Source organism: Danio aesculapii, chromosome 17, assembly GCF_903798145.1.
Source record: "Danio aesculapii chromosome 17, fDanAes4.1, whole genome shotgun sequence".
In the NCBI taxonomy this organism is placed as follows: domain Eukaryota; kingdom Metazoa; phylum Chordata; class Actinopteri; order Cypriniformes; family Danionidae; genus Danio; species Danio aesculapii.
The window spans coordinates 28,501,961-28,518,159 of NC_079451.1; the positions used below are offsets into that span (position 1 = coordinate 28,501,961).

Consider the following 16,199-nt stretch of genomic DNA (forward strand, 5'->3'; position numbering starts at 1 on the left):
AAAAACTCAATGTGTTTAAAAGCGACGGCACAAAAAGCATTGAAAATGCCAACTTTTGACAAATTTAGGGAAAATTACAAGATGTAAGATTAGATAATCAACATTGGAGTCAAATACACCAAACTACAGAAACAGACCAGTATACACACAAAAAAAAAAAAAACGTTGTCTTCCATCCTTTGCCGTAAAAAGAAAATAAAACCACATTTTATTATGTGAACTGATCAGATTATGTGCTTTTAAAGCAACACATTACCACTTTACAATCACAAAAAAACATATTTGCGGTAATGAAACACGAGCAGCCAAAGCGCATTACATTTTAATTCCTCAGAAAGTGTCTCGTCACTAGGATTTCAATTGGCACCGGCATTACTGACCTTCAGTTGCTTGCTTTGCGGCTTATGAGCAAGGATTCATAAGCAGAGCGGCCTTATAGTGAGGAAAGAAGAACCACAGGAGGAAAACAGGATCGCTTAAGTCGCCCTTAATGACAGAAAAGTCTTGGCTATACATACAGCGTTATCATACATCCTTTCATGTAATTGTTTGAACGTTCAGTGAGGGGCTGACAGAAGATAGGCTGTACCTTAATACTGGTCTCTCAGCTGCCCCTCAGCACTGTTAACACAAACAACTCCTCTGCAAACACCACAGTCCCTCAGCTAATAGCAGACACCTCGCTCTTTACGCCAGCAAAACAAACAAATGCCACATAATAGATTTTTTTCCCTCCACATGCACAAATTGGAATCACTCTTAAAATCTGCATTCCCCACAAATACGTTTCTACATAAGCAATTTCTGATATGGGAAGTAGCAGTGGAGACTATATGAATTTTAGCCTGTCTGTCTGAGTTAAGCACCGGGAATCACAAATATGTCCATCTCTGTCCGCAGGCCTCTACTCTATTAAACCGAGCTTGTATTCCCCCCCTTCTTTTTAATCAATAAACATTATCACAGACTGACAGACTATCAGCGAGTGTTGGCCGTTCCTTGCTTCTTAATCCCTGGGCCGCCTGTCCACTATCGCAGCTTCACGATGAGCGCAACAGCCAAGACAGGCAGTTTACATTACAAAACAACAATTACAGCTCTCTTCGTGACTGTACTCGCCACAAATAATGATGCAAAAATGACAAAAGTGTGGAAAACAGATGAAAAGATGCTCAGAGGATGAAACGGTTCCATGCGTGTTGTTGTTGTTTTAATCCAAAGCAATTATGTCGCATTCAAGTTCCTGAAAACTGAACAGTTGATGCTGCATCACGCTTCAGTGTTTGATGGATAGATTTGATAAACAAATGCACATTTCTGCATTATAATCTATTTTATATAAGAAAATATTGTATTTTATAACAAAGAAAATGCTCAGTAAATGATTTCATTGTACAGTTAAAGTCAGACTTATTAGCCCCCCTGAATTATTAGCCCCCCTGTTTATTTTTTCCCCCTAATTTCTGTCTAATGGAGAGAGAATTTTTTTCAACATTTCTAAACATAATAGTTTTAATAACTCAGTTAATTAGGTTAACTAGGCAGGTAATCAGGCAAGTTATTGTATAACGATGGTTTGTTCTGTAGACTACTGAGAAAATATGTAGCTTAAATGGGCTAATCATTTTGACCTTAAAATGTTTTTTAAGAAATTAAAAACTGCTTTTATTCTAGCTGAAATAAAACAAATAAGGCTTTCTCCAGAGGAAAAAAATATTATCAGACATACTGTGAAAATTTCCTTGCTCTGTTCATTTGGAAAATATTTTAAAACAAAAAAAATAATTCAAAGGGGGGCTAATAATTCTGACTTCAACTGTAATTAAACATCTTTTCACTATCAGTGAAACCACTCAATATTACCTATTTCTCAGGAAGACATTTTAAATAATAAACATATATATATATATATATATAGTCAAATAGGGGATAATCATTTTGACCTTAAAATGTTTTTTTAAAAAATTAAAAACTGTTTTTATCTAGCCGAAATAAAACAAATAAGACTTTCTCCAGAAGAAAAATATTATCAGACATACTGTGAAAATGTCCTTGCTCTGTTAAACATCATTTGGGAAAAATTTAAAAAAGAAAAAAAAAATTCAAAGGGGGGCTCAGCATAATTGAGTACACCCCATTTTGAAAATGAATATTTTTATCCATTTCTCAGTGAATGTAGGCAATGTATTTAGGTGCAATTAAACAAAACAGATTTTATTCATTCTCAATCAGGGGTTGCCACAGCGGAATGAATCTGGGAAACATCCACAAACACTCATTCACACACACATACACTACAGACAATTTAGCCTACCCAATTCACCTGTACCACATGTCTTTAGACTGTTTGGGAAACCGGAGCACCCGGAGGAAACCCACACAAACGCAGGGAGAACATGCAAACTCCACACAGAAACGCCAACTGACCCAGCCGAGGCTCGAATAAGCGACCTTCTTGCTGTGAGGCGATAGCACTACCTACTGTGTAAGCACCACAGTCCCTCAGCTTTAGTCACCAAACATATTTAGAAATTGAAAGATAATACAATTAAATTCAAGCAAAAATTGCTAAACAAATTACAACAGACAAATTTCAACTAAATTTTTCTATTTTTTTGCTTCTCTTGATTTTTCCTCTTTTTTTAAATTTGCATTTAACATTTTGCTACAACATATAAATTTGGGTGTACTAGTTTTTGGACTGTTATCGTAAGTTATTTTGTTAGATAAGCTCCAGATTTGGCTTCAGTACTGACTAATCTAATGTATTTGCACAAATATAATACTGTACAGCTTCCTATTAAAAATATGAATTTAAAAGATAGATTTGTGAGGGGTGTACATATATATGCTGAGCCATGCACATCGTCACGAAGTACAAGTAACAATACAATTAACAACTAAAAAATGTATAATACAAAAAAGATGATGTACTTATACATGGATCAAATTTCAGTCCAGATGAAAAAAAAACATTTTAATTTAAAAAAAGCATTTTAAAAACCCTGTTTTAAAACATTTAAATCTGTTTTCATCAGTTTTAATAATTTTTTGTCTTTTTTTTTTATTTCTTATACTTGTTTTTTTTCATTCTTGTTTATGTAAAGCACTGAATTACTATTGTGTATGAAATGTGCTATGTAAATAAACTTGTCTTGCCTTTTTCAAAAATTCAAAAATTACTTTTTAACATTTCTAAAACCCTTTGTGACAACAAACAGCGGATCAGATATATATGAACTAAAGTACTTATTCTGACTATATGCGATCATACACATTTGTCTATATATATATATATTATATTTTTATTATTTAAAATGTCTTCCTGAGAAATAGGTAATATTGAGTGGTTTCACTGATAGTGAAAAGATGTTAAATTACAGTTGAAGTCAGAATTATTAGCCCCCCCTTTGAATTATTTTTTTCGTTTTAAAGTATTTTCCAAATGAACAGAGCAAGGAAATTATCACAGTATGTCTAATAATATTTTTTTCTTCTGGAGAAAGTCTTATTTGTTTTATTTCGGCAAGAATAAAAGCAGTTTTTAATTAAAAAAAAAACATTTTAAGGTCAAAATTATTAGCCCCTTTATGCTATATTTTTTCTCAGTAGTCTACAGAACAAACGATCGTTATACAATAACTTGCCCAATTACCCTAACCTGCCTAGTTAACCTAATTAACCTAGCAAAGCCATTAAATGTCACTTTAAGAGATATTAAAACTATTGTTTAAAAAAGTGTTGAAAAAAAGCTCTCCGTTAAACAGAAATTGGGGGAAAAAATAAACAGGGGGTTTTTGCTGCTCCACTTTTATCCAGAATTAAACACAGTGTTTTAATATATTATAAAACGAGTTTTGTGTAGATATACTTTCTCCCATTTTCATCTTTGACCCATAATTGAATAAAATTTAACAGACTACAACTATAAAGATGCATTCACTATGTTAAGCATAATATGTGTTAACTATAAAAAGAGATCTTAAATCATGACCTTCAGGGTAAAACACAGGAGCCAGAGGTCCTCTCTTTCCTTCCCTTTCTTTCTTATTTTGACAAATACTGTCATTTCATTCTATCACCCACTTTAAGCCTGCTTTTGGGAGTGCTGAACACAGGGCCAGAATCAAGGGCCTTTGGAAAAAGCGGAGTACTTCAGGTAATTAAAGCTGGGTGAGTGGCAGACGAGAGCACTAAAAAAAAGATCACCTGGTGAAGCCCTCCGAAAAGGTGTTTCATTAAAAGCCTTTTACCATACAAGCACGGCACAATGTGGGGACGCCGTATTTTACCACTTGTGCTCAACAGGCCCTCAGAGCTGCAGCTCGGATGAGAGCAGAAACCTATCCTGGTTAATAATCTCATAACAAAAGCTAAAAGACATCATCCTATTAACTAGTGGTCTCCAGTGCTAATGCGAGCCACAGCCCTGCGCCTCTGTAAAGAGAACGCAGCTATTAAAAAAGGAGTGTGTGAACAGCCGGCAGGAGACTCAGATCGTCAGATCCCGGGCCCTCATTCACCGTTCATCTGTTCAGGAGCTGTCAGTGATATCATGAAGCTTGAGGAAATCAACATGCGTCTGAAATTTGGCTGTGAAACCAGAAACGCAGAGGTCATGTCAGTTGCGTTTCACGATTCTGATCCTCTGCAATAACTGGAAATGGGAGGAATGCTAGCGACGCCTCCCCCTTTCTCTCCAGCACCTCCAACTCCTTGTTGCACATTTTACCTTTTTTCTTTTCTTCTTTCCTCTGTCCTTTCTTTCTCGGGGGGAATATTAAATGAGTGAGCCGGCTGAAAGGCGCTGAGTCGCTGACACAAAAAGCGTTAAAAATTCTCATTTGGTTGTCTTTATTTTGCTAGCGCCATGTGGTCCTTGAAGATGTTGAAAACACGGGAAGCAGAGGAAAGATCAGAGCCGGCTCATTAGCATTGGGACAGAACTGGAGAGGCAGCGGTGTATAGTGGGCCCTACTCCAGAGCTCCAGTGAGAGCGGTTGGTGGTAAGCTCCCGGTTTCATTGTGCTTTTGTCTTTCCTCCGGGTCTACCTCACAGCAGGGAGCAACGCTAGCCCCAGGTTACACAAGGGAATTATGGGAAAAAAATTATTTTGACCAAGGTGGAGAGGACTCGAGACATGGTCAGACACAAAGATGATATTCTTGGTGAGATGATAGAGAAGGAGTAAATGATTCTTCTTCAAAGTCTCCATCACACTCCCGGTTGCTTAGCCTACTCAAACGCACTAAGAAATGCTCTCTGAAAATCACACTCGCATGATGAAAAGGTTCAAACACATTTCCGCTGAAGAGTTTGGTTCTGATGACAGCATCCACACTGGCTGACTAAATGCCTAACGTTTTGATGGAAAAACATCACTGCTACCCGTCTCCATCTCACCCTTGCCTTCCCCAGTCGTAGCGAAATGGATAAAGGTCTAGTTGGATGGGTTTATCGGGTAAATCCTGCTGGTTGGCCTGCTATCTTGGATGATGACCCTGAAGAATGTCAACAGCTCATTTCCCCAAAGCTGGAAGGAGTCACCATGGAAGTCATAATCTGCTCCTCTGTAAAGCCCTCGATTCAAATGGCGAATCTCTCCATCTCTCCAAATATATACTAACAGGAATGGTCTACTCCCAAGACACTCCGCATGAGGAGGACATGTTTAGTACTAAATACAATTGTGTTTTGTTTCTCACAGGAATCGGTGAACTGTGCAATGTGCTTTACAATATTAGTTTCTTTTTCACAGGTTGTTTGTATAAATGGAAAATAACTTTAAAATAAACTTGCATAAGTGTTTAGTTTTCACCTGTTATTGTTGCTTCTTTGTTATTGGTTCAAGTAGTTTTGCCTGAGATATCCACAGAAACCCTGCATTTTCTGATCTGACCAACAGGGCGACAGCAAAATCACGAGACACCAGAGTGATTTTTTTTGGCCATGTTGTCGGGGGTCGTCTGGCTGACACTATCTGGCCTCCAAAAAGCGCCCAGGACCAGATGTTACCGAAATGATCAACAACCAAAGCAACAATAGCTACAGGGGGAGGGAGAGAGCAGCATAAATTAATGGCTGATTTCTCTGGCTTTGATGGAATTAGCGGTACTTCTTTTCTCAATGTGCCATGTGAATGTCCTTGCGTTAAACGTTTTTTTTCTTATTCTCATTCTCTCTCTCCCCTTTTCCCCCCTTTTTGACAAGTAAGGCCACCCAGCAGAAAGCAACTGATGCAAAACCCCCAAGTAATCCCTGTGTTTATCTCTCCACTGTGGTAAGTCTGAACACAGACCCCATTATCTCACGGATTTGAGCAAACTTTCATTTATTTGTTGGCCTTGGGTATTCTCTTTCTTCAACTTCGATGCCTGAGTTTAGGATCCCCTGATTCCCCTATTCCAATGTAAATAGATTTGCATAGTGTCACAATGCATCTAGCTGAGGTACTGATTAGCTGACCGAGGGGAGGCTTGGTTGTGAGGGTGGGGGTATCCCAGCAGACATGTACATGTAAAAAGGTGCCTTCCAGGAGGGAGCAGTGAACACATACATATGTATCTGTGATTGCACCAAGCTTCTCGAAATCTCCACACAGCCAAATAGAAAGGGGGCTGCTTGGATTCCTGCCCCCATCTATTGAACCAAAACTAACACAGACTACAGTAAGTCAGCTAAAAACTGTCTCACTAACAGGTATCATTAGAAGGCATAATTTTTCTAAGACATCTTTATGACAAGCATCTTTTTCCAAGCTCCGTCTTAAACAGCCTTTTCACACAGCTTTCAAAACACAGTCAATGAGCATGGATGAACAAGTTTGACACATGCACAGGTATCGCCTAGTTTTGTTTTAAACATTCAGCCCTGAGCTGAATACTATCTGAGCGAACAGACAAGGTGTGGATACATAGAATGATGAAAATCATGCCAGAAGAACAGAACTTGGGCAACTAATGTATCCTTTTGATTTTAACGAAACAATTATTTAATAATTTACTCAAGTTGTTACAAAAATGTTTGATATTAATACTTCTGCGAATGTTTTGAATAAAGATTCATTGCTTACTATCCATATAATTAAAATTAGTGGGGGTTTAAACAACATTATATGGATCAAAAACTTATTATTTTTTAGTTTTTGCTTTCAATGGAAAAAAGAAAGGTTTATAATGACATATTGGTGAGTTAGTAAAATAAGTTTCATCTTTAGTGAATTACATATTTAATATCCTTTTAGCATGTCAGCATAATTAGTTTTACTTGTATGATGCACCATAAATGTCTAAATATGGAATGTTATATAAATGGCAACAATGACTTTTAATCACTTGAGTCATCTGAAAGGCTGCAAATCTTGTTGGCCACAGATGTTAACTGTTTCCAGTTAAAGTAACAAACTAGAAGTAAATATGAGGTACAGGAGACATTTAAACTAGCATTACAAATCGTGATCTTAAATGCAAGCGTTTTGTTAAGACATTAGTGTACATTCAGGAGTATCTCTGTTATCTCTTTTACTTAAGAACTGCTCTACCTCTCTGTTTACATTCTGGAGGTGTGAAATTCTGGGGGGGGTTTATCAGAGCTTCAGCAACAATCCATTTAGATTCACACCCGACGCCGAGAGATGATGAAATGGCTACCTGTAGAGACGACAAATTAGCACAAGCAGCAAGATCCCGTCAACACCTGCAGAATGTTTTTCTTACTAATATATGATTTGCTTTTATTTGCTTAATCCGTTTTCCAAGTAAACGTCTGAGCAAACGACTGGTGAGGGTGAAGTGCATCTGCTGGCCTCTGAGATTTTCAGCATTCAGATGAGTGTCAAAAGCATTCAAAAAGTATAAGTATTTAATAGAGGTGTCAGCATATTATGGTAAATCACATACAAGATGTTTTAAAGAATGCCTCAACCAATTTTACTCATAAAAAAACACTGAACCCCATTGACTTACAGTGTATTGGGAAAATCAACCCAAAAATATATTTTTAAATACTTCTGTTGTGTGTCTGTGTTTTAAGAAAGTCAATCATATAGATTTGAAATCACATGTAAATGAATTTGGGCAGATTTTTGGGTAACCTATCTATTTAGGTCATACAAGTGCAATAAGTGGCAAGGTTTAGAGTAAAGGAAAATGCTCTAGTTGAGTGTGGAGGTGCTACTCCCTCTGAGTTGTAGTCATTTCCCTCCCGCCGTGTGCCTTTGCATAATTTGCCCCTCCTCCCCCATTAGAGCGGTCGGCTCGTCTCCCCGGGCCATGTGTTAGAACAAATTTGAGCAGTGTCATATTGCACGTATTTCAACAGGGCCAATATGGTTCCCGCCCAATTTGCTTAATGAATTAAGCTGAGGAGAGTAATGGATGTGCTAACACTATTAGCCGCCCTCCACACATCTGCATTGTGGATTCTGGCGTTTTCTTTTCTCCCCCTCTCCTAACCCTCCCATTCCCCCTCCCTCTCTTTCTCTCCTCAGGTTTGCTTAAGGACAAATTGATAATGAGTCTCCTCCCTACAGTAACTATAAAAGTAGCTTCCCTCGCTATCTCTCCATCTCTACTAAGCGGCTAACAGCAGAACAATAGCATTTAAATGGTCATTTCCATTAGCTCAAATGAGCTGCTCTTGGTGTCGTTAGCGTGTTTTAGCATGCTAAAGGTGGGCTGGGGAGAGAGCCAGTGTGCTGATAAGGTTCAGGTAGTACGTTAGAGGAATGTGTAGCCTAGAGAGGCCCATACAAAGGGAAATGAACAACAACTGAGCTAGCATAGCATGGCTGTTAGCACGTGAATGCCCCTAATTACAGGCCAACCCCGCGTCATTACACTTAATTGTAAAGTGTGTCTTAATCAGTTTCCATATGAAAAGGTCTATTAATTAAGTGCATGACTGAAATTCAATTATGTTGTCAGGAGACAATTTGTAAACCAAATAATGATCAATTATGCAAACTGAGTCCCGCACACCCAAACTGTTTTGCTAAGCCTTTTATACGCACAGAAGTTGTAGGAAAAATTAGATTGAACTAAATTCAAAACAACTACATACTGAAGGGCAAACAAAGCCCAACTTGCAGAACTACAAAAAAAATCTACCCAAACCCAATCTACCCAAGTCTTCCCAAACCAAAACAAATCAAAGACAATTTCAATAATGCACAAACGTTTTGCTCATGGGATGCAATTTCAAGCCCAGCCTGCTTCATACAATCCCATTCTCGTCTCCTCTTTACTGTCCTCTACATTAAAGATGAAAATCCCATAAAAATGAAAAAGACAGACACGCACACCAGTGCCACAAAAACACAACAACAAAAAAAACTAAGCTAAAAAAAAAGCAGATCATTGAGGTCTTGGCTGGCATTGTGGAGAGCAGCTCTCTGTTTTTCTGTGCGTATGGAGCCGCAGTGGCACGGCACTAGCTGCTTTTGGCTGGGTCTTACTGGAATGGCAGTCAAAGGGGGGGAAAGATGAAAAGGCCTCAAGATGCTTCAATAAAGGAGAGATTATAATAAGCGCCATCATTGTGCCCCTTTTGAAAATGTTAATCAGGCATATCACGGCCTGCCTGCAATGCCACATGTAGCAGCGTTTAACTTAACTTCACACCAACAATTTAGAGGACAGCAAGGCCACTGCAAAACACATGGGGGGGGATGAAAGAAAGGGATAGAGGGAAAGGGAAAACAAACAGGAATGGAGAGGGAGCACAACGATGGCCATTCGTCGTTATTTCCATGCCGTTCGAAAAGAAATCTAAATTACATGTTTCTCAATGCGGGCCGTATCTCCTGCAACCAACAAACCCTCCCCCCAAACACCCCCTCCGCCGACACTATCCACCCCGTGCGTTTTATCTTAAGATTCTCAGACAATGCCTGGAGGATCCCCTTCTCTAATCTTCCTTAAAATCCCCTTTCATCCAACTGTTAAAGAATGTTTGAAAGCCTGACACCAGACCAAAAAAAACCCTCTTCACATCTGGGAAAAGCTTTCGGAGGGATGGGTTTACTGGTTGGGGGTTTAAATGCGAAGTCAATGCAACTTAACTAATTAAATTGTTTTTGCCTCTCGAACATTCAAACGGCCTCAGAGATTAAAAAGGAGCTGATGCGAAGAGGTTTTCCTGCCTCCAGGAGAAATCACACTCATTTTGGGGAGCGCTAATGTCTTATGACGTGCATTAATTGAGGCTAAAGGTCCAACCTGTTTATATTAGGTAGCCAGAATACATGACTTCACAAAGGCGATCGACACTGGCCACGTAACGGTCCGCTGAGAATTCAAACCAGCGGGAAGAACAAAGGCCGCAAAAGCCAGCAGCTGAAAATGGACCATTCTGATGTTAACCAGCTCTTGAAAGTCGAGCACATAGTTCAGCACTAAACCTGAATAGGCGGTCACCTCCTGATCCAGCGCTGGCCTTTGGTCGTGCCGATAAAAGCCATCCTTATGAGCCGAATTCCTGCGTTTGTCTCCAGGCTTACTTTTCCGCTACTCATGGCGCACGCTTAGCAGGAAGGCTAAACGAGCTCTTTGGTCTTTAAAATTAGAGTGGACAAGCAACCGAACTAGCATGCAAATCCCATGGAGGAGAAAGAATAGGACAGAGGGGAAAAAATGAGCACTGAAAGAGAGACAACAGAAGAAAGCGAACAGCAGAGAGGAAGAGAAAAAGAGTTTGCGATTACGCCGATAGAAGCCGGTGTGCGCCGATTGCGTGAGACATCACAAAACCCGTCTCGTCCCCAGAACCGGGGCGAGTATTATGCTCTAAACACTTTTCCTTCTCTTACTGCGGAAAGATTATACTGGTTATCCTATTAATGCAGCTGAAATGCCATTCTAGTGTCTTTAAGCTCTTGCATAGGAGGTCAAGAGGACTATGCCACCGCTTACAAGCATGCTGTGGATGTAATCTTCCCAAAGTTACAATAATTAATGTTAAGCTTCTTTAGCAATACGTTTCTGAAAGAAGTTGCCTGATAATATACTTAAAGCTGTGTTAGCTGTTAGCTGTTGTCTGAGCTCGGAGACCATTTCCCCATGCGACTCACGTAGCCAAGCTTAAATCTTTAGTCAAACTAAGGGGTGGTTACAAGCATGTTGCCTTAGCCACACGAGCAATTCCATTTCAGTCTTGGCGGAGCTGAGATCTATAAATGCAGACACTCAAGGAATTATTTCTGCATGGCCAACACTGCTTTGGAATGTGGGCACAGAGAATTAATGTGGGAAAACTGAGGGGGGAAAAGTGAGTAAAAAAAAAAAAAAGGGACTGACGTTTTTGAGACTAAAATATAAAAAGGTATGCGAGAAGCCTTGAAGAGGACAGCTACGTCCCGGAGAATAAAACAAACATAACAGGCCTCTTCTGACACTGCTGTACATCTGTTTTTTTTCTGGCAGAGATTGTGATGGCTTGTCTGTAAACTGCATTAAGCTGATGATATCCGTCTTGTATGAATTTCTGTGACCGCGCCGGAGAAAAAGAGAAAGGATTAGCATGCAATAAAACCTGTGTCAATCTTATCAGACTCAAGTGCAATTTTTAAACATATGTTAATCTGGCCTAAAACTCATTCTTTCCCTCTGTGCTTTTTATAAAATCTCTTATCGAGAACTCTGTAGGTGTGTGGGTTTTAGAGCGCCTTTAAATGCCATTATTTTCATAATTGCGTTCATTGTTGCAGGTTATAAAGCAATTTGAAAATCATATGTGTGCATAAATGCATGCTGAGCAGATGTCAGGGAGATGTATTCAGAAGGGTTGCTGAATATCAAAAGGCACGCAGATAACATTTACACACATTTCAATGCTGCGCGCGGAAAAATTTCAATGTGATTCGGGACGGTATTGTGCTTGGACAGAATGGCAGGCGAGCGAATAGCTCTCCTCTCTCGCTTCTGATTTCACCCCCCAATAAAAGCTCAAAATTGATATGTTTAGAAAATCGGATGACAATAACGTATTTAGACGTAATTCTGCGGATGTGGCTAACTGAGGTAATGGTTGAGCTGCTGGCGAGTGTGTGTGTGTGTGAAGGACACTGCTCCCTCTGGTGTGGGAATAACAAGTTCATTAGGCAAGAGCCACTGTAGGCCTCCGCGTTCCCCCGAGCGCTCGCCGCTCCGTTTACGGCCTCCTAGCCCATCAGCGGCTGCATCATTAGGGCTCTGCCATAATTAAGAGCTGTTAGAAAGTGAATTCTCCAACTGCAGATTAGAAAATTAAACTATTTACTGATTACATATTAATAGAAGACAACAATGGCAGTCGCCATAAGCTTGGAAGGCAACCAAGGAATACATCTGTGTACTTAATTACCATAAACAATGGTTGCATGGAAATAGAGTTTTATACGCATTCCCTTCTGTAATACGCCTGATATCAGAAGACACTTGACAATTCGTGTTCAATTATCTCCATTCTTTAATGTGCTGTGAACTGCACACAGTAAATAAATTAACCAGCCCAATTACTGTGAATTCATCTGGGAAACAAACGCAAAAAACCAGCAGACTAAGGCAGAGCGTATAATGAGAGGGGGAGGGGTATCAGGAATCATGAGGAGTTTTAGTTTAGTTTTTACATGTATAGAATAATAACTTTATATGTGGGCCTATAGTGTTGTGAAATATTGACTAATAAATTTTATTTAATAATACTTTATTTTGAAATGTTGTTTATTCCTATGTCAAGTGAACATTTAGTAATCTTTCTAATATGCTGATTTGTAGCTCATTGAAATCAGCTATATTACAATTCAAAATGATGAATATCAAATTTACTTTTTAAATGGTATTTTTCTTTAAAAAAATATTTATCAAATATCAAAACTCTACATAAATAATAAAAAATAGGAAGAATCACGTTTTTCACAAATACATAAGACAGAAAATGCATTGTCTTTTTTTAAAAACACAAATAACAGTTGATCATTATATTGCACTAAAATCCTTACATTTATATGGTGCTTTTCTGGACACTCAAAGCACTTTACACATTTTTAGGGGGACAGCTGCCATATTGCTCCAGACCGCACACCAGCTGATTGGTGAAGAGGAGACAGAGTGATGAAGCCAATTATGATATGGGGATGGTTAGGAGGCCATGATGGACCAAGGCCAGTGGGCAAATTTGGTCAGGATGTCAGGGTTAAACCCCTAGCCTTAATCGAAGGTCATCCTGGGATTTGTAACGACCACAGAGATTCAGAACCTCAGTTTAACATCTCCTCCGAAAGATGGCGTTCACTGAGCAGTATAGAGTCCCCATCAATATACTGGGGCGTTAGGACCCACACAGACCCCAGGTTGAGTGCCTGCTTGTCTCACTATATTATATATATATATATATATATATATATATATATATATATATATATATATATATATATATATATATATATATATATATATATATATATACACACAATTATTTAATTATGAAAAAATATTTTTCATATCCCCATTACATGCTAACACACTGTAACCTATTTTTTGAGTTTGATAAATTTTTTTTATATATTATAAATGCATTATTATTAATGTATATTACTCATACTGTACATATAAAATATATTAGCATATTAGATGTACTGCAGATCATGTGACACTGAAGATGAAAACTCAGCTTAATCAAAAAATCTTTATGTTAAATAAAAAAACTATTAAATATTTAAAATTATTTTAAAAGAAAAATTATTCCACAATATTAGCTTTTTGTTGTATTTTTATTGTATAGAACAAAAATGTATCCTTGCGGAGTAAAGAGAATGATTTCAAAAACATGAAAAGGAAAAAAAAAAGTGACTGATCTCAAACATTTGACCAGCAATGCAAAGTACACATCTGAATAATTCAGAGCATAGTAACATACGAGAAGAATTATGTGAAAAATCAGTTAAAAAAATGAAGTCAAACTGTTACCAAATGCCTGTGAAATTACAATATATAATACTTAAGAGAATTAAGTGCCACACAGCTGAGCAGTATTTCATACTCAATATGTGTTTATAGAGCTTAACATATTAGTTTTGTGTATATTTGGCTATAGAGGCTGCAGTCTGTGAAGCTGACAGCGGTGTGAATTCACCTGTTTGCAGTGCTGAAATGCGTGCACTCGCTCAGACAGGTAAGCACATTAAGGTGAGACTCGTACACTCGCTCTAGTGTGTAACAGTGCCTCTTATTTCTGTGTGTGAGTGTCAACCTTCCCAAAAAGTCTAGTTTGGTTCTGCCAGGGCATTCAAGCATTTATCATTCAAAGCGAGAGAGAAAAAAAACATAAAACCCCTTCAAAATGGATACAGTGGCTTTGACTTCAACAGGGTCCAGGTGAGAGTGAAGAGAGAGAGAGAAAGTGAGGGACGGATGGAGGGCTAAACAAACACAAAACTGTGATAGTCATGATATCCCGATAGAGAAGCATAACAAAAACTTCCTCTCTTTTTTTATTTCCCAACGTAATTTCAGAAAAATGATTGTTTCATATCAGCCTCAGCTTTTCTCAAATTATAGTTATTGAGCTCCATATCTGAACAAAGACCCTGCTATATATACACCTGAAAGATCGCCCCACATGCTTTCATATGTGTATATGCGAGAAGAAGAGAGAGCAAAAGAGAGAGAGGAGGAGGAGGAGAGCAAGTGCATGTATCTATTAATATGTGTCTTTCATTATTTCAACATTTCCTTTCGGTCCAGCCCCCAAACATCAGCCCTCCCCATTTTTCTTCCTCCCCTCTTCACCCTCTCTCTCTCTCTCTCTTCTACAGCATATCATTGAAGGCCAGATATGGGGTTCTGTTGCGCATGGCTGCACGGTACTGTTCAATAGTGGCTGGCTGGCGGACGCTATCAGCACTAGTTATCAGCTCCCATGAAGGCTCTCTTATCACGGCGGCCCAGAGAGCCTCCCTGCATCCTCACCGCCCCTTTTCATATCCCCGCTGCCGCCCCAACATCCCGGCTTCAAAGATTCACACTTCCCAAACTCCATAAGAGTTTGTGAACGCTCAATTTGCCAAAACTGTTTACAGTGTAATTGGGCGGCGTACCTGTGTCCATGAGATAGCGCAGACGCTTCTCCACGCGCGAGGCCCGCGTGTCGATCTGCCTCTGCTCGCTCTCCAGCGCCGCCAGTTCTCCCACCACGTACTGACTGGTGTCTTTGAACGCTTTCTGCTGGGAGAGAACAAACGAGAGGAAAGGGGGAGTGATGAGAGGTTAGAAATGAAGCATCACATCCGGGCTTTATAATGCCAGGGGAACAGCGGTCATAATGATGACTGCTGAATGTGCGGCTTTAATTAATTAAGCAAGCCAATGCTCTTTTATGTGCTTATTTTGGAAATTAGGTAATGGGGATTCTTTTTAAAAGTGAGGGGAAAACATTATATAAGTTCTGTCGAATTAGGTAAATTGCAAAAAAAAAGATCATGATCTAACGGTGAAAAATGTTTCTAGGGCATTTATTTATTTTAGCTATTGTAAGTTTCAATTTACTAATAAATCATTAAAATTCAGCTATTTCATTATTTCTAATGTCAATAGAAATGAATAAATACATTGCTTACTGTAAGCTGCAAAGAAATGAACATTAATGTAAAGTTACCAGGTGAAGAATAAAAAAAAAAAACACACACACAATACATAAAAAATGACAAATTAACAATATTAGTATTTTGTAAATGAACAAAAATGAAACAATCATAATAACATACAATGAATGTATCATGTTAAATGTAGTATACAGTGCTCAGCATATACAAGTACACCTCGCACAAATCTATCTTTTAATTTAAATTCATATTTTTAATAGGAAGCTACAGTATACAGTATTATACTTGTGCATATGCATTAGATTAGTCAGTACTGGAGCCAGATCTGGATACAATAACGGTCTAAAAACTAGTACACCCAAATTTATATGTTATAGAAAAATGTTAAATGCAAATTAAAAAAAAAGAGGAAAAATCAAGAGAAACAAAAAATATACACAATTTTGCTGAATTGTTGCAGTTTTTTTTTTTTTGCAATATTTAGCATGAATTTAATTGCATTATTTTTCAATTTCTGAATATGTTTGGTGACTAAAACATTATTTTAATAAACATATCTGTTTAATAAATCAGTTTTGTTCAAATGCACCAATATATATTACTCGTATTCACTGAGAAATG

At 38.3% G+C, this 16,199-nt stretch overlaps 1 protein-coding gene across 6 annotated transcripts in view; it reads right to left on the reverse strand.

Annotated features, from left to right (window-relative positions):
- The window catches only part of ehbp1 (EH domain binding protein 1), a 209,516-nt gene that overhangs the window by 23,093 nt on the left and 170,224 nt on the right, over positions 1-16,199 (reverse strand). For 4 of the 6 annotated variants that reach the window (XM_056477549.1, XM_056477551.1, XM_056477552.1 and 1 more), the window contains one exon: positions 15,075-15,201. In XM_056477549.1, the coding sequence (XP_056333524.1) occupies positions 15,075-15,201 (127 nt within the window). The remainder of the gene's footprint in view (positions 1-15,074; positions 15,202-16,199) is intronic. The other 2 variants (XM_056477550.1, XM_056477555.1) reach the window with 1 other exon arrangement.